Source organism: Solanum pennellii, chromosome 1 (assembly GCF_001406875.1).
Source record: "Solanum pennellii chromosome 1, SPENNV200".
NCBI lineage: Eukaryota > Viridiplantae > Streptophyta > Magnoliopsida > Solanales > Solanaceae > Solanum > Solanum pennellii.
In genome coordinates this window covers 105861775-105880425 of record NC_028637.1, presented here as the reverse complement: position 1 = coordinate 105880425, position 18651 = coordinate 105861775, and the positions used below count along the sequence as shown (strand labels likewise).

General features: G+C 27.8%; 2 protein-coding genes and 1 non-coding gene across 3 annotated transcripts; 2 read left to right on the top strand and 1 right to left on the bottom strand.

Annotated features, from left to right (window-relative positions):
* The first annotated feature begins 1366 nt into the window (after positions 1 to 1366).
* Positions 1367 to 3339, top strand: LOC107009479 (cyclin-D3-1). The gene is made up of 4 exons (XM_015208824.2): positions 1367 to 2158; positions 2243 to 2444; positions 2587 to 2717; positions 2791 to 3339. Exons 1-4 carry the CDS (start codon positions 1652 to 1654, stop codon positions 3043 to 3045), a joined length of 1095 nt encoding a protein of 364 aa, XP_015064310.1. The 5' UTR covers positions 1367 to 1651; the 3' UTR covers positions 3046 to 3339.
* A 12842-nt stretch (positions 3340 to 16181) lies between these two features.
* On the top strand, positions 16182 to 16266 carry TRNAM-CAU. The gene is given in 2 exon segments: positions 16182 to 16219; positions 16231 to 16266. It is a non-coding gene; the product is annotated as a tRNA-Met (tRNA).
* Positions 16267 to 16338: 72 nt separating this feature from the next.
* On the bottom strand, positions 16339 to 17778 carry LOC107014585. The gene is made up of 3 exons (XM_015214556.2): positions 17351 to 17778; positions 16947 to 17268; positions 16339 to 16855 (listed from the first exon to the last, which is right to left on the bottom strand). Exons 1-3 carry the CDS (start codon positions 17745 to 17747, stop codon positions 16399 to 16401), a joined length of 1176 nt encoding a protein of 391 aa, XP_015070042.1. The 5' UTR covers positions 17748 to 17778; the 3' UTR covers positions 16339 to 16398.
* Between the last annotated feature and the right edge of the window lie 873 nt (positions 17779 to 18651).

Sequence of the window (18651 nt, the reverse complement as noted above, 5' to 3'; positions counted from 1 at the left end):
ACTGTTGAATGGTTCAATATGGTTAAAGAAGTAATACTATTTTGAACATAAAAACAGTTATGTATATACACGATACTCGTATTTTCTTGTTGGTTATAAATATTGTTTAATTGAGCTCTTATTGGCATAACACGATTGTATGGATCAAAATACGAGGTTTGGATGTATTTGGAGATCAGATATAGCATTTTGTTGTGTTAAAAATAATATGAATCGTATAATTTTTTAAAAATTGTTTATCTACAGAATAATCTCCCATGAACTTGAATTATATTAAATAGGTGTTTTGTTCATGCAATATTATATCATGATATGAAGTTGTATGATGGAAATATATATTCGTATATGTCTCTTTGAACTTCAAATACAAATTTATATGATTGTTATTCTGAATCACTAATTTAAAAATAAATAATGATGTACATTTTCATTTCTTTCATCAAATATAAATAACTTTTTATTTATTTTTTGTCTTCTTCAGGAGACGATTAGAGTACATAGCTAATCATAATTAAAGGTTTATTATTAGCCATCGGAAAAGTAGCAATACAACTCGAAGTCTTGGAATTCTAAAAGACACAGACCTAGGAAATTATTAAGGATCTATCGGATATAATTTATTTTTTTTTATAAAAAGTAAAATAAAATTAAAATATTGTTTGATCATACATATAATTGAAAATAAATTTAAAAATAGCTTCAAGTTCTTTTATTCGTAAAATTTTAACTTTGTTAAGTTAAACACGTATTTATTCACAATTTTAACTTTCAATCACTCTTTTCAAACATTATTTTTCTTAATATCATTTAATTTATTGTCCAAACATTAACTAATATATGTTTCATCATTCATAAATAAATATAATCTCGTTAAACATATGTTAATAAACATCAACTTTATTTTTAAAATTACATATATCACTTTTCACGTAAGATCATCCATAGATAACTCATATTTTCATGAGTTTAAGTTACATATACAGTAAATTATTTTACTTATTGTAGCAAATAATCCTATCCATTTTTGACCCTAAATAAATGTGATGACAACTTTTAAATTCACACAATAATAGTATATATAACTTAAATTAAACTATCTTTCAGATAATATATACACTATCAACTTATGTATATATATAACTTAAATTCTTTTTCAAAATTTTATTATCTTAAATTATTTTATTTCAAAAAAATATTATGAATTCGAGCCACGAAAGAAAGGTATATCCGTATCCTTAAATACATACAAGTATACTCCACCTTGTGCTATTTTTTTTATTTTTTTTTACCATTGGAATACCAAGAAAGTGGAGAAAAGTATAAAGAAAAAACCCAAAGTCACCAAACAAAAATTATCGAAATCTTCTCTTTACATAAATATTAGTCACTACTCATATTAAAAAAAGGACAAGCGTGATATCCACTCTGATAAAATCTCTTTCTTTTTCTTCCTTCTCTTCTCCCTTTATCTTTCTGTTTTTGAGAAACGAGTCCGCTCTGTGTACTACTAGACCTTTTTTCACAATCAGACAAAAAAAAAAGAGAGATAAGAAGAAGAAGAAGAAAAATGAAAATGGTGAAAATGCTCTGTTTTTTTCTTCTCTATGTTGTATAATGAGTAAAAAACAGAGATATTAGAAGGGAAAAAAAAATGGCAATAGAGAATAATGATCAATCTTTTTTTTTAGATGTGCTTTACTGTGAAGAAGAAGAAGAAAAATGGGGTGATTTGTTAGAGGATGAAGAAGGGGTTATTATTAACCCATTGTTGTTATCTTCCGAAGGAACAACAAAGACTAATTCTTTATTATTATTACCTCTGCTTCTGTTGGAACAAGATTTGTTTTGGGAAGATGAAGAGCTTCTTTCACTTTTCGTTAAAGAAAAAGAAACTCGTTGTTGTTTTGAAAGTTTTGGGAGTGACCCTTTTCTCTGTTCAGCTCGTGTTGATGTTGTTGAATGGATTCTTAAAGTGAATGCTCATTATGATTTCTCAGCATTGACTGCCATTTTAGCCATAAATTACCTTGACAGGTTTCTTTCTAGCCTTCAATTTCAGAAAGATAAGCCATGGATGATTCAACTTGCTGCTGTCACTTGTCTTTCTTTAGCGGCTAAAGTTGAAGAAACTCAAGTTCCCCTTCTTCTTGACTTCCAAGTACCAATTTTTACTCTCTTTTCTCTTGATTTCCCTATTTCTTGACAGTTTTATGATTGATTATTTGATTTTATTTTTGTTTAGGTGGAGGATGCAAAATATGTGTTTGAGGCAAAGACTATACAAAGAATGGAGCTTCTGGTACTGTCATCACTGAAATGGAGGATGAATCCAGTGACCCCACTTTCATTTCTTGATCATATTATAAGGAGGCTTGGGCTAAAGAACAATGTTCATTGGGAATTTCTCAGAAGATGTGAAAGTCTTCTTCTATTTGTCATGATTGGTAATTTTTGAGCTTTTTCATCAGTTTTATTTTTGTTATGGAATCTTGTGTTTTTTTTTACTAAAGATTAGATTTTTCGATGATAACAAGAAAAAACAAAGCCCCTTTTGATTTTATTTTATTTTTGTCTTTCATAATACAGATTGTAGATTTGTATGTTATATGCCTTCTGTATTGGCTACTGCAATTATGCTTCATGTTATTCATCAAATTGAGCCTTGTAATGCTATTGACTACCAAAATCAACTTCTTGGTGTTCTCAAAATTAGCAAGGTTAGTTCAAATTAATTGTCTTTGATCTTCTTTTCATATATAAACAGCCATTGAATGTTTGTTCTGTAAACAGGAGACTGTGAATAATTGCTATGAACTCATATCTGAAGTATCATCAAAGCCTATTACATCACACAAACGCAAATATGATGAAAATCCCAGTAGTCCAAGTGGTGTAATAGATCCAATTTACACTTCAGAAAGTTCAAATGATTCATGGGATTTAGATTTGCCTTTGTTCAAGAAAAGCAAAGTTCAAGAACAGCAAATGAAAATGTCATCATCATTAAGCAGAGTTTTTGTGGAAGCTGTTGGTAGTCCTCATTAACATGTCTCTTCTAAACATTTTATTACATATTCAAGATGTATTTTCCTGTTATGTCATTTTTTTTTCTTCAAAATTTACATGAAAAAAAAAAAAAAAAAAAGTGAAGGAAGTGTGTTAGCTGTGGTTGTTGGCAGAGAAGAGAAGAGGAGTGGCTTTATATTTTGCAGGAGTGTAGTCTACTACTACTGGAAAGCCAGAGAGAAAGAGAAAAGACAGAATATGTGTAATCTTTGTTTTTCTCTCTATTTATTTCAATTTCTCTCTCAAGTCACTTTCATGCATGCATACTTTTGATGAACTACTCTATTTATATTGCCTTTACTTATTAGTACTTATATATATATATATATATGAATCATAAATTCATCAAAATTTTCTTTATTTCCTCTCATCTACAACTCCCTCTCCATGCTCACTTTTATATGATTTAGTTTAACTTACTATTGCGATTCACTTTTATATGATTTAGTTTAACTTACTATGACGATTCACTTTTATATAATTTAGTTTAACTTATCATGGCGATTCACTTTTATATGATTTAGTTTAACTTACTACGGCAATTATAATTAATAATCTTAAATAAATTATATATATTTATATTGCTATAAATTATAACTGACTGATTGAAAAGGGAAATGTCGTAAACTTGAATAGATGGAGTTCTATATAGTGGAGTAGTAATTTACATATTTAAAACCTAACATTTTTAGAATGCCAGAATATGGAACTGATATTTACTCTTTCTATTTACTATTATTTGTCATACTTTCTACTTTTTTTCAAATTAAAATTTTTGTAATAAACATTTTATGATATATTTTTTTCATCATATTGATATGTAAAAATTGCAATGTATAGTACTTTTCGTATAGTTTTTGAATATTTTAATTTTTTATTTAAAATATTTAAATTAATGTAATCTAATTTAATTTTGAAAATATATCAGATCGACTTTCGAAAAATATAATATGACTAATAGAAATAGATGGAGGGAGTATAAATTTTAAATTGGCGATCTATACTCGTTAAACTCATTTGAAACGAATTTGATTATAGGCTATGCGCTGATGGTAAACGATCTTTAAACTATTTTGGCAATTCAAATAGATAAATTGTCCATTTATATATATAATAATCAATAGATAATTTTATATTCAGTTTCTAATTTATTTTTATCATTAATTATAAATTTTTTTTATTATGTCTTTTTAAAAATATTATATTTATTATAATCAAACGATGATATAGTAAATTATTTTTCTATTAATTGATTTATAAAAAGTGTACAAAGGTCAATAAAGGACAGGTATCGTTGGACATAGAAAAAAGTACAATAAATTTACACTATTTTTCCCACGTAATAATAACAGGAGAAATGATAACATTCCGTGACGAAAATGATTTGTGCAATACTCAAACTCATTGATTAAAATTAATGATATGATAATATTCGGTAACAAGAAATAGCAATGATATTCCACAGAACTAAACTCTTATTGTCTTGTATCTTTGGCCTATTTATTTTTAATTTTTTATTTAGAAGAAGTGTAAAGTGGTGCTTCACTAAAGACGATATTAAGGTAAATAAACTTCAATTGCTTAAATGGTGCTTAAATAAAATACTCATGTATTATAAGTAATTAATTTGAGACATAAGAAAAGAGAACATATTGACAAATGTGAGTTAACAATTTCAATTGATTACTTAGTACGTAAAACCCAAGATTTTAAATGGTAAAAAGGCCAGGGAAAAAATCATTTTAAAGATTAAGTTGAAGTAAATCCAAGTTGACTAACATATTTAAGCCCAAAGTAAGTGTAAACTAGGGTGAATTCCTTTTGTGGTATCTATTTTAAATTCCAATTTTAATATGATATTATTAAAAATTCTATTAAAAAGGAAATTTTTATGTGTTTTATATTTATTTTAAGTTTTGAACAACACAAATTTCATGTTAAGAAATTTCATTTCGAAAACAATTATTTTTGAGTATAATTCAATTTATTAAAGATAAAATTTTAAATTTTTAATTAAGAATAAAAAAATAATCATCACGAGACGATAATCGACGTATATTATTGTGCTTTGTTTGGATGTGAATGGGAGACAAAGGGGTTTTTGTCGGACATTGGGGTTTTTTACTTTTCTTATTTTTGTAGAAGAATTATAATAATGTGTGTATGTCTTATTCAAACGGAGACCTTTTTGGGGATTGTATTTGTAGTTGTTGTTTTGACTTTGACCTATTTTACATTATTTGCACCCTGACCCCATAATCTCACTCTTTTTGCTTTTTTGGGTCACCAAGCTTTCTTTTTTCTCTAGTTTTGAGTATTTCTTTCTCCCAAACCAACCAAAACAATATATAGTTTCTTTATATTACTCCTTCCTTTTTAAAAAGAATGATTTTATTTTTTTTAGTTTATTTGAAAAAAATGATCATTTTCTTTTTATGCAATATTTTAACTTTAACTTTCTACTTGACATGTTTAAGACTACATGATTAAACGGCATTTTCATACATTTGGTAGAATTTTAATTTAGAACCACAAGATTAAAAAGTCTTATTTCTTTTCTTAAATTCCGTTCCAAGTTAATCTAGATTTTCTTTTTTTTAACGAAGGAAGTAATTTATTTGTTATATTTTCACTTTACATAAAATTTCAAAAGATTTTAGAATTTTGGATTGCAGTTTTCAAGTATATCAACAATTCAACATGTTCCTTAATCTTTTAATTTTAAATATGCAAGATAAAAAAAAAGGAAAATTGTATATAATAGCAAACTAATAACCTAAAATAAATGGAATAGCTAGGGTTTGATTTAATTGTGCTCCATAGCAAACGTTAGCTAAAATTTGCCAGTGTCTCTCTCCCAGAAATCTCGCCCGCCACTCTCCATTCTCGCTCGCCTCTCCCGCTTTATGCACAGAAGTGTATAATTCTGTTTCTGTTTTGTATAAAGCGAGAGAAAATTGTATATACACATGCAAAAATATATATCTTCGTGTTATACACTTAATTATACAATTTACAAACATTTTACTTCAAATATTGCAGAGAAAAAGGTCAACGAATTATACAATTGTGAATTATAAAATTGCAATGAAATACAATTTTTTCTAGCTTTATACAACAGAAGTGTATATATTGTGTTTCTGTTTTTGCATAAAGCGAGAGAAAAACATATATCATATCTTCTTGCTATACACTTAATATTGCAGCGAAATAGGCAGTAAATTATACAATTGTGCATTATACAATTGCAGTGAAATAGGATAGCGAATTATACAATTGCAGCGAAATAGGCCAGCGAATTATACAATTTAGGCCAGCGAATTATACACTTGTATATGTATAGCGAATTATACAGTTTTATGTTTGCTATGGAGCGCAATTATGTTAAGTTTGCCATAGCATACAGATATAAATTTTTTGTTTGCTATATATGAAAGTTGCCCATAAAAAAATGTAATTAAAAAATAATCAAAAAAGGAAAGAGTGAATACGACATTATAGAAAAAGAATATGACATGTATAAATTTATTTGCTGGTTTGGTTTTAGTTTTACAGAGTTTAAAAATGATAAATAAGTCTTTTAAATTTTTGTAGTGTTAAACTAAAGAAATATCGGATATATCAAAATAGTTTTTTTTTTTTTAAAAAAGTAATTGTGTCTTAAAATTGATAAAATATTTTTTAGCCTGTGATATTTTCTATTTTTTAAATTAATTATAAACAGAGTATAATTTTGTTCCTTCTAAAAGAGGGAGATTCCACTCATTAACTTTTTGTTTATTTCAAGGCAAAAGAGAAAGTAGAGCAAACAAAGGTTACTAACTAGGAAAAAAATAAAGAAAATTAGTGAAAACAAAGGTCCCCTTTTTTTTGTCTGCTCCTAATAATCTTATACTACACTTATTAATTGTCATTTTTAACGTATTAAGAAAATAAATCTCCAATTCATTTCTTATTATTTGAGATTATATATTAATTAATATGTATGTTGTGGTAAATACTCAAATTACTTATTATTTTCTTAAAGAGAAACACAAAGTCCAAAAAAAAAAAAAGTAAAAGTAAAATGATCAGGAGTAGAAATTTCTTTAATATAAAAGTATAACTGAAAATAATTATTATTTTTGTGTTCAATTAAAGTGACACTTGTTTTAAGATAAATATTTTATTCTATTTTTATTATAAGTAACACTTATTTTAAAAGAGATTATCACTAACTATTTTTTAACAGAAGGTATCTTTATAATTAAGCACACCTCTTGATCAAATTTTTACTAACTTATAGAAATAAATCTTGCGTATAAGAAAATTGAAAATATTGTTTTGACTTCTTTTATTATAATTATTTGAGTTCTTTTATTCTTATTTTATTTTTGTCTTTCATTTCTTAGTTTAAAGAAAAAAAATTTAAATTATTTTTTTTGTGTGTATTGTCATTTAATTTCGTAATCGAAGAAAAAATTTGGTCATCTACAATAAGTTTTACAAGAATATTAGTGAAACATAAATAAATTTGATTATCAAAATAATAATTATAATTAGTCATTGAAACAAAAAAAAGTCATAAAAAAATATGTTTGATGAGGATTAATTTTACTCATATGGGATTATATTTTTTTAGAGAAAAACAATAAAAATTTAAATTAAAACTATTTTTTTTCATTTCCGTTAGAGGAAAAGGGTATATGTGAGCCATTTGTTTACAAGTAAGGATATATATGAGTCACTTTCATAACAAGGGGTATATCAACTTTAAATGACAAAGTTGAAGGGTATATCAGACCTTTCCCCTTCTTTCAAAAAGATTTATGTCATTGTCATTTCACACTTGCGTGCTGGACAAAATCATCACTTGCCATCAAGTAATTTCCCCCCTTCAGTTTCATTTTGGTAAAAGTAAAATTTATCGTTTGACAGTAATTTTTTTAAATTTATCAAATTTTGCATGTCATAACAATAACTATATGGACAAACAAAATATATTATAAAATTGTGTTGCCTTAGATATACTTTCATTCTTAAAGTTTAAATTAAGAAATTTATCTCATTAAAAGTGAATAATTTTTGTTTATCTTATTAAAATCTAGATTTGATCTAGATACTAACAAATCTAAAAATATTTTAACTAAAACTACATCGATCATCTTTATAATAAGTTGGCTTATTAAACAATATCAACTGTTTGTATTTTCTTTTACTCTCTCCGTTCTAGATTAATTGTCATATTACAATTTCTTTCGAAAATTATAAATAAATAGTTCTTTTTTAAATAAAAATTAATTTATTCTCAACTCTTTCCAATGCCATCAATATTATTCTTTCAAACAATTAGTTATAAGAACAAATTAAATATAAAAAAGGAACTAGTTCTATATTGATTTTGTTAATCGATAAGTAATTTGATATAAACATTTTAAATGATGTTCACAATTAATAGGGGACTGAGTAAGTACTTGTTATGGGAATTAATTAACAACAATAGTAACTTTAGCAATTGTATCAGTGCTAATTAGTGGCTTGAATAATCATCATTAATTATTAAATTGAACACGTTTAACAACTTTGCTTTTTTTAGTATATACTTTTTTGTATCTTATGGAATTTTTCGCGATGGCTATAATGCTCAAACTAATTAGTTCAATTGTCCATGTACAATATTGTAGAAATTTTGTCTTCTTATTCAAATTAAAATTTTAAAATAGGCATTTTGTTACAATATTTCAAACCAGTGAATGACATAAAAAGTTAAGTGACTCACATTTATTAGATAGATTAAAAAAATTACGTGTCAATCTCATTTTTTAATTAGATGAGTATCCTACCTATTCTTTTTGGTTCGATCTCAAAAGTCAAAAACATTTTAGTTTTTGCAATTTATATAGTGAAGTAAGTAAATAATGATTGAAGAAGAGTGAGGTAATTAATTATTGTCACTTAACTTAATCGTGAAAGTTTAAGCACATTATGTTTAGTAAGCGTTTAGACATATCAATATCATAAAAAATGAATGATAGTAAGGAGTTTCATTTTCAAGCTCTTGATCTATATATATAGAGTCACTTTTGATAGAAATCGCTAAACTATCAAAAGTGAGACTTTCAACATACAAAATTATAAGTTTGAATTATGAAAAGTATATATAGTTCAATATATTTATAAACTCTTTTGAATAATCTTATATATTTCATCTGAGTAAAACATTATATAATTCATCACATAGACATAGATGTAACTTGTTAATTAACATTGAAATCTGTCTTGGGCCTACATTTGTTTCTTGCTTAACATGAAGGTTGGTGACCCATATGTCTCATTTATGGAGTTGTCATAATGCCATATGTATTAGTGTTAATAACTTTTTCTTTATATGCTTCAATTAATAATCACACACACATATATATAGTGTATTAAACCTAATATATATCTTAATTACGGTTCATCTATTAATTTTTCTTAAATATCAACCCCATTTTTAAAAAAATTGTGCATTTGTTATAAATGCTTATATTACAGGTTATTGTTAAATTAGGTCTTAAGCCCAACTCACACCCCTAAAGATAGCTCAAAGGGAGAAGAATTGTTATAAATACTTATATTACATGTCATTTAAACAGTTGCAGTTGAGTTACTCGATCGTTAATCATTTTCATTGTCATAGATAATGTTGATAATAACGTTACAATAGAGACGATGACAACACTAATATACTCACTCTAATTCCACGTATGAAATATAAATCAAAAGGTACTTACCTGAAACTTAGCAATGGACCAAACACATTATATATATATTCCCAATTACCCATATCTATTTAAATTTTCTTGATTTTTCAATTTCAAATAAAGGAAAAAAGCTCTAACTAGTAGTCCATAAATCATACTCACTGAACTTTTCAAATAACAATGAGATGAATGTTGAGTCCCCCCACCAATAATTGTTGAATAATATGATTTGTGGTACTACTACTTTTTGACTTGGTTTGTTTTTTTTGGTTATATGTTGTAGTAGGAGTACTTGTTATTGTTTCATAAATAAAGCAAGGCAAAAATCTCCCCAAACTAAAAGTTAAAGTAAAAACAAAGCCTTCTTCTCTTTGCCTTGTAAATTTTTCTATTCTTTTATATATTTTTGCTTACAGCTGTAAAGATGAAAAATACAGCATAAAAAAGGGACCCATTAATTATATGATCATCTTTTTTTTTTCTTTTTTTTTAACCAAGAAAGAAATAAAAAAAGAATGATAAATTTGACCTTTAGTTGAATTCATTATAGTATATACTGTTGATATAGAAAAGGTTGATATTCTAATTTGACCTTTGCAGTGAATTTGTATTTACTACGTACCAACTCTTTTGTCTATGTCCTTGTAATAATGTTTGAACTAATTAATAACTACTACTCCTTTTATCACACTTTGTTACATGATTTTTTTCTAATTCTATCATAAAACTATACACTATGTATTTTAAATAATTTAATTCAAAAGTTTATATTTTACTCTTAATTAACGATGGATTACAAATCAAAAACTTTTATAATTTATATATAAATTTAATTACTATCGAAATCTATCATATAAATTGATACAAAGAAAATACTTACTTTTTGTTTATTTGTTTTCTTGGCCCATCACCTTTACGACTATATAGGAGAAATTTTTGCCTCAAATACTGATTCATGAATTATATACTAGTAGTAATTGTTATTCATAAGTTATTTATTTTAATAACTTGGTATCTTTTTTATTTTTGTATTGCTAATATTCTTATCTTTATTCCATATTTAACCTGTCGTTAACCAAACAAATGAACAATGAAGTGATTATTTTCTTGTGCAACCTAATCGAGTACATATGTTGTATCAACATGGTCCGTGATACAGTGATGAAACTGCTTCATTCTTAACTAGAGGTTTTGAGTTTAAATTTCGAATATAGAAAAAATTCTATTGAAAGCATGATTCGGATATAATCAGGCCAAATAACTTACAAAATTTTTGTTTTTTAAAAATACTATGAAGTTTAATTTTTTATTTTTTCACTCCTCCCCTCTCCCCTGCCCCCTCCCCCACCCCACCCCACCACCCCAAATAAAAATTGTTTTTAAAAAGTATTTTCAATTTCATAAATTATTTGCTACTCTAGTAAAAATAAAAGACGTCTCTCAAAAACATTTTTCAGTCATAAATCAAACACTAGAAATTATTTCTGGAAAATATTTTCTAATCACCAACCAAACATGAGAAAATAAGCCCAAAATCTACTTGTTTTCCAGGAAAACATTTTCTAGGAAAACATTTCCATGAAAAACATTTTCCTTCGTACCAATATGAATTATTCAAAATCAATTAACTACCACATCGTATGCCTTGCCATTTTCTTTTTCCAACCAAATTAAAAGGGAAAAAAAATTATGCTAAACCTTGGCTACCAAAAAAAATAGTAAAATCCATAAATAAAAAAGGAAAGAGGAGAAAAGGCGACATTTATTAGGCATAGTTTTTGTATTTGTTTCATCTTGTGAATGAATTGAAGACGAACAAACGTAACAGAGCAAGCCTGTCAAGAAATTGATGTAAGCAAATGATTTTTCAAATTTTGCCTTCTTTCTAGAGACACTATTAATTAATATCTGCTGACATTAACAATGACATACAAACATTCGTACCTATGATTTTTCATAGACGGTGGTACCTTTGATTTATTATTGTTACAAATTATATTTGATTTTTATGCGGTCAATTTATATTTGGAACGTATATTCTCTGATACACGAAGCATCTCATATTTACACAGAACTATATATGGCTTAGGCATGCATCCAATGGTGTGTCATGTGATTCCACTATGTAAATAGTTTAAATATGACCAAATACTACATAAATAGACTCCTAAATTTGTTGAATTTTTCCTCTCAGGTACCTCAACTATGCTATTTTCCTATTGAATCATTGAACAACCCATGATTTGTTTTCTTTTAAACACCGTTGTATTGATAGATGATACATATGTTGTCCAGAACCTATTAGTCCAATTGATAGTAAAACTGTTCGAGAATAATTGTGTTTTACTTCAAGTCATTTGAACACATTAGAAAAATATGAGACTAACACACTAGTTGTCTTTAATCCTTCAATCAAAATTAACACAATACGAACACAATTGAAGGCATTTACAACAAATCAACATAAGCCAACAGTGTTTAAAAGGAACAAATTGTGAATGATTCAATAGAAAAATGACGTAATTGAGCTAACTGAAGAGAAAAATCTAACAAGTTTTGGGACAAACATGATTTGTGAAAATTCATATTATCGATCCAAATCGAGAGTTTTAGTTATTTAATTATGAGGTGTATGTCAGTATCATCATCACCATGGAAGATGTGAAGAAGCTTGGTTAATATGTATAAAACATTATCTGTGTCAGTGGGCCTGTTGTATTAGAACAATTAAACCAAAATATATATGAAATATATCGAAAACAAATAAAAGGACCCCATGCATGCTATTTATTGAGATAGCTGAAAGAGTCCAACTTGCTTACATTATACATACGCATCGCGTGAGTTAAATTATTATTTGTCACCATATATTAATATATATGGTGTTCAAATATTTTTTTGTCCTTCCAACTGCAGTACGTAATTTTCATTCTCTTTCTTCTCACTTATTGCTTAGCACCTTCTATTCATCAACATCATTTAAATTTATCCCAAAAAAGAATCCAAAGCAATATCTACCTCTATAAATATAATTTCAAAATACATGTTTAATGAGAATAATTCTAAAATGTAACGGTAAATATATACACTGATGAAAAACATGTTACTCCTATATAGCAAGCTAATCCATAACATTAATCAAGTTTGCTGATAATAAGGCCAAAACATACAAAAGAATAGCATGTGAATGTTGTACAAATGTAAACATACATGTGACATTATTTAAGTTGCTCTAATAAGACGATAAATTGATTTCACATTGTGGTGTGGAACATATCTAGGTCATTGCACAAAATATTGTTTTATAATTCCATCGTATCGTTTAAAGTATTGACACACATACTCGATCGTTAAGAAAATGATGATTTATAGCAGCATTATTTTTATAAGGTACGTACTTATTCAAAAGGAGGAGTATTGCCCAAGCCTTATAAGGAGTCCACCCATCTTCCACCTCACGCCCAGTGCTTAGCATCTGGTGCGTGGACAATTTTGATTTTGGAGGTTCCAAGTGAGACGGGCCCTGCTCTGATAACATGTGAAATTAGGCAAAAGCTAGCTCAAAGGGAGGAGGATTGCCGTTATTAGGAGTCCACACATCTCATTAACCAGGGATATGACTTTTGCCATTCTTTAACACCCCACCTCACGCCCAGTGCTAATTTGATTTTGGGGGCCCCAACATCGGGTGAGACGGGCCGTGGTGTGATACCATGTGAAATTAGGTCTTAAGGCTAACTCACACCCCAAAAACTAGCTCAAATGGGAGGAGAATTGCTCAAGCCTTATAAGGAGTCCACACATCTCATTAACCACCGATATGGGATTTTTGTCATTTTTTAACAGTGACAACAACATACTTATTTAATTAGAATTATTTTTTTTTAACATTTAAATTAATCATACATGAAAAAATCGAAACCATATCAAATACTCCCAAAGGTAATATGGCTGTTCAATTGAGCACTTAATTAGGTGTACATATGCTGCATCAAATGGGGTTTGGGGTTCATAATTAGGGTCCTTTCTTTGTGCGTATGATATTATACAAGTGCAGTCTTTTCTAAGACTATCCCCCTCAATTGAGTGAATATCAAGAACCACTTGATCAATAATTTAAAAAATTTAGATAGCCACATATATATTATTAAAAAAAACTATACTTTCAAACAACAGAACCTAGCCCCAATAGTAATTATTTGAATTATAAGGAGACATAAATGGGTGCCCACCAATTCCTATATTTAGGTAGTACATTTTAGATTTAAGAACAAGTAGACGAGGTAACATTATTAATACCATAAATAATAATGGCAATTTTCTACTGTCTTCGATAACGTGGTCCTATATATGATTTTTTCTCTTTGGAATTTTTGCAATATAAAAATAATGGGGTGGTCAATTTATTGGACCCAACATCTGAAAAAACTTTTGCTGCCACATTGGAAGCATGTCTTGTTTTTCAGACAAAGATGTGAGCTAGTATTATTCTGCATTTTAAATTCAAATATTAGAATCTTAATGCAAACAAATTGGGTCTTTTAAGACAGTATAAACTTTCATGTAAACAATTTCTTGCTTCATTTATAACCCAAATGAAGTAAAATACACGGTTTCAACTTTATCCCACAAAAATTACCATGAAAATTGTGAGGGCATATATGTATATATGTAACTTTTTCTTGAAAATTAATACTCAATTTAAAAAACCAAAAAGAAAATAAATGTAAAGGTGGTGAAGTAAAGTTAAAAGAGAATGTGATCGAGTGATGAACGAAATAAAGATAAAAATGATAATGACAAGACGAAGACCATGTCAATCTAGAATATAAGGTAAAAAACTCAAAACAAATCATTTTAAAAGTTGAAATGTGAAAATTTCTATAAATTCTAATTTGTTACCTACATAATATTCCATTTTCGATTTACCATATGGTACATCTCTAAATTTCTTGCCCGTGACACTGTCCTTGTCTACTATTAATGTTATATTTGTACATTCATTTAAATTTGAATGTTTTCTTCTCAAAAACTTTAATCTACCATTGTTTTTTTTAGGCCTCACTATGTTTTCTTATTATATTTTATGTTTTTAGGTCGTTTGGTTGTGGGATAGGAATTAGGATGGATTGAAATATCCATGAGGTTTTTTTAACCACCCACTTATTATTCCGTCATTTATACTAAAAGGGTAGAATAATAATTTTAAGACTAAATAATAAATATTACTAAGTATGGGATAAAGTGACCACAATTTGAAATGCGATGGGAGAAGTTTCGTACTCAGTCATGTATTTATGTTAATTAAGTGAATAAATGATTAGTTTTGAAGGTTTTTTTTTTCTCTTTAATCATGAGGTTTCTTGAATTCGTTAACACGATTAATTTGGATTGTTTTCTTCTTGTTAAAAGTTCAGGGAGTTTAGCACCCTCTGGCAAAGAGAACTTTATTTGAAAGACTCTGATTAAGGGCGAAGAAACTTTTATACTTCCACAAACACTATCTATTGATAAAGTGATATTTGTGAGTTAATATTAGTGCTCGAACGCCTGAAATCAACATAACTAATAGGAAAAATTACATGAATTAATACATTTTTAAAAATAATTACTGATTTTAGCGATACTTTTTGTTTATTATCATTTATAGGAATACTGTGATAAATCTGTAATATGTATTAAAAGTGAATTATGTGTGCAATATATTTAAATTATAATTGTTTTTGAAATATTTTATGTTTGTTTGATAAAAAATTGTCACATTGTATTATAAATGTATTAAAATGTGTGATCAATGCATTATCCATTATTAAAACTTGTATTACATGTGAATAATAAATTGTTCTTTGTAATATGTATTAAACTTGTATTATAAATGAATTAAAAGTGATCAAGTGAAAAAAAATGTTATTTCTATGAATGATAAATATTTTTTTATTATAATATATTTATGTAAGTTTCCCTAATTAATATTGGGCCTTAAACAGAGTAGTCCGGCCCATAACTCTGGGCTTACTCTTTCTTGGGCTTTTTTTCCATCTAACATGTTTGGTCTTCTGAGCATTTAGTCCTATAGAAAAGTTTGATATTTTCAAAGTGAAATACTCAATATGTAACCATATTACTAAGAAAAACAGTATAATTTAGTAGTAATATTAACATTCATAAACCATAGTAATTGTGAATTTTTATATTAACGAAATGGAAATCTTGAATTTGACCCATATTATTAGTTACAAACTATTTGATTTACTGAGAATATCTAATCATTTATTGCGTTACTAAAAACTAAAATATGAATGAGTAAATTTCCCAGAACTTACCTTTCAGATTTGAAAAATACAGAACAAAACATAGTATTTAATCAAAACAAAGAGAAATGTAACAACAGAAGGGGTGGTGGCGCAGTTGGCTAGCGCGTAGGTCTCATAGCTTCTGAGTAATCCTGAGGTCGAGAGTTCGAGCCTCTCTCACCCCAATATTATATTTTTTAAAAAAGTCAATTACACAACTTTAATAGTATTATTTAAATTTAATACATTTTCGTACATTATTTTGGTTTTCAAAACCTTATTTTTGTAAATAACGAGCAACAATTAATGTTTAATTTCTAGCGCTTGCATACAACTCCACGTCCATAAATTCCACTGTTGCATCTCAAGCTAGGCATCTCCAAATTATTCAACGATCCCTCATTAATTTCATTTACTGCTTGAAACTTAGCCACAGAGCAATCAGCATTAAATAATCCTGAAGCTGAAAACTCTTTATCACCTCCCATTACAGGCATCGAAGCACCCATTTTCACTCTGCTCACATAATTCCTTCTATAAGTTTGTCCCAAAACACCACTCACTTCATCACTCAGCGCGAAAAATTTGAATCCAAGTTCAAGATGAGCAAAACAATCATCTTCTGTTATCCCATAATTATGAACTCGCGATTCTTTCTCTGTAATTGGCACCACCTTTGCTGTAATCTTCAAAATGTTTTCAACTTCAATTACAATTTCATTCGTGTTGCTTGTTCGAGTTATGTATGTTGTTGGTCCATATTCAGACATCCACCTATCCAGACATTAATATAATATTATGCACGCATTGAGACATAAACATAATTATGCACGTATCCAGACATAAATACAATTAAAAACGTTACCTTTCGCCTTCTTTGTTTGGGATAAGAATAGATTCACCATCAATGTTTAGATAAAGACGATCGATTGTATCATCCCATGTTGCTGTTTTTTGTGCTTCAATAGAGATATTGTGAGTACCATAAAGGATACCAATAGCTTGAACCCAAGTGAAGTCTCTTTTCATGTTTTCATTTCGTTTTCCAATAAAATGACCATTGATGTGAAGGTTCGAGTCTGAGACTAAGCAAAAATCTTTATCCTTCTTTCCATGAAAATAAAATGTAATTCCATCAGCACCAATAAAACGTGGATCTTGGCAAACTGATCCTGGCTTGTCACAACCTATATAAATTAAAACAAATATAAATTACACGTACACAGACTTCAGTGTATATAAGTTAAATCGAATTATAATAAAACTTACTGCAAACAGGTTTGCAAGATACACAATCAACTTGACAAGTACCGGGGCAAGTACTAGGGCATATATGTTCTTGATCGTAACATTTGACATATTTCTTGTCTTTGCTTTTACACTTAACTTTCTTTGGAGATGTTGATGGAGGAGGGTAATAGGGAGGAGGTGGCGAAGGCGATGCGCCATCGATACAAATAGGTTTACAAGAACGACACTCAGTTATACATCCATTAGGACAGAATTTGGGACAAACATGTGGAAGATTTTTGCATTGTTTAATCTCATCATCAGAGCAATGAGAATGGCTTGGATGATTAGCTATTCCAGGAGGAGTAGCTTCAACTATTGATACAACAATCATTACTAATAAAACCACAACAATGTGGGAAAATAATTGAGCCATTTTAATTCACTTTTTTTAGTAAGTAAATATGTTGTTGAATAAAATTGTATTGAGTTATGGGATTTGCTTAGGAACTCTTTTTATAGGAGTTAGAGAATGAGAAAAGTAAGCCTATTGTTTCGTGTCATAATGTCAATGTTTTTATTTTTTTGTTTAAAAAAGTATAATGGATGTTTCTTGATAAGTAATCTAGCACATAGTACTTTACTTTCTTTTATTAAGTCAACTTCAACATTTGCTATCAATTGCCCTAGTAATTTGTCATTATTCATATAAGCATAATGTGATATATGGCATCACTTGATCATAAAGTATATATTATATTATTTTTATACATTGTAGATCACGACATTAATAATATGAGTTATTATTCATATTTTAATACATCATATTCATGAATATAGCTTTTAATCCATTACTAGTGGAGTGTATATATGTATACGCAACCTATGATGATATCAGACAAAGCGATATACAATAATATTCATGAATAAAATGAAGAAATATGTTTAGCTTGTGAAGAGTTTATGGTACTATTAATTAATGAAGTGGATGTAATATAATGTTGGGAGGGTTGGCCCTTTTCTTCCCAATTAATCTGGAATAATTTGGAGTTTGAGTAATTTCATTAGTACGTAAAGGCCTACACATACATATTCCTTCTATTTATTTTTACCTTTGACTTGACACAAAATTCATTAACAAAACAATTATTAATATAAGTATTTTATCAAACTATTTCTATTAAATGATGTTTGATTAGATCTCGGAAATGATTTAGAAGATAAACATTTAATGTTGAGGATAAAACATGAAAAAGATTTTTTTTTTTGAAATGTCAAAAGTAACAAGTAAAAATGAAAATCTATTTTAAAAATAAGTGAAGAAAAAATAAACGGAGAAA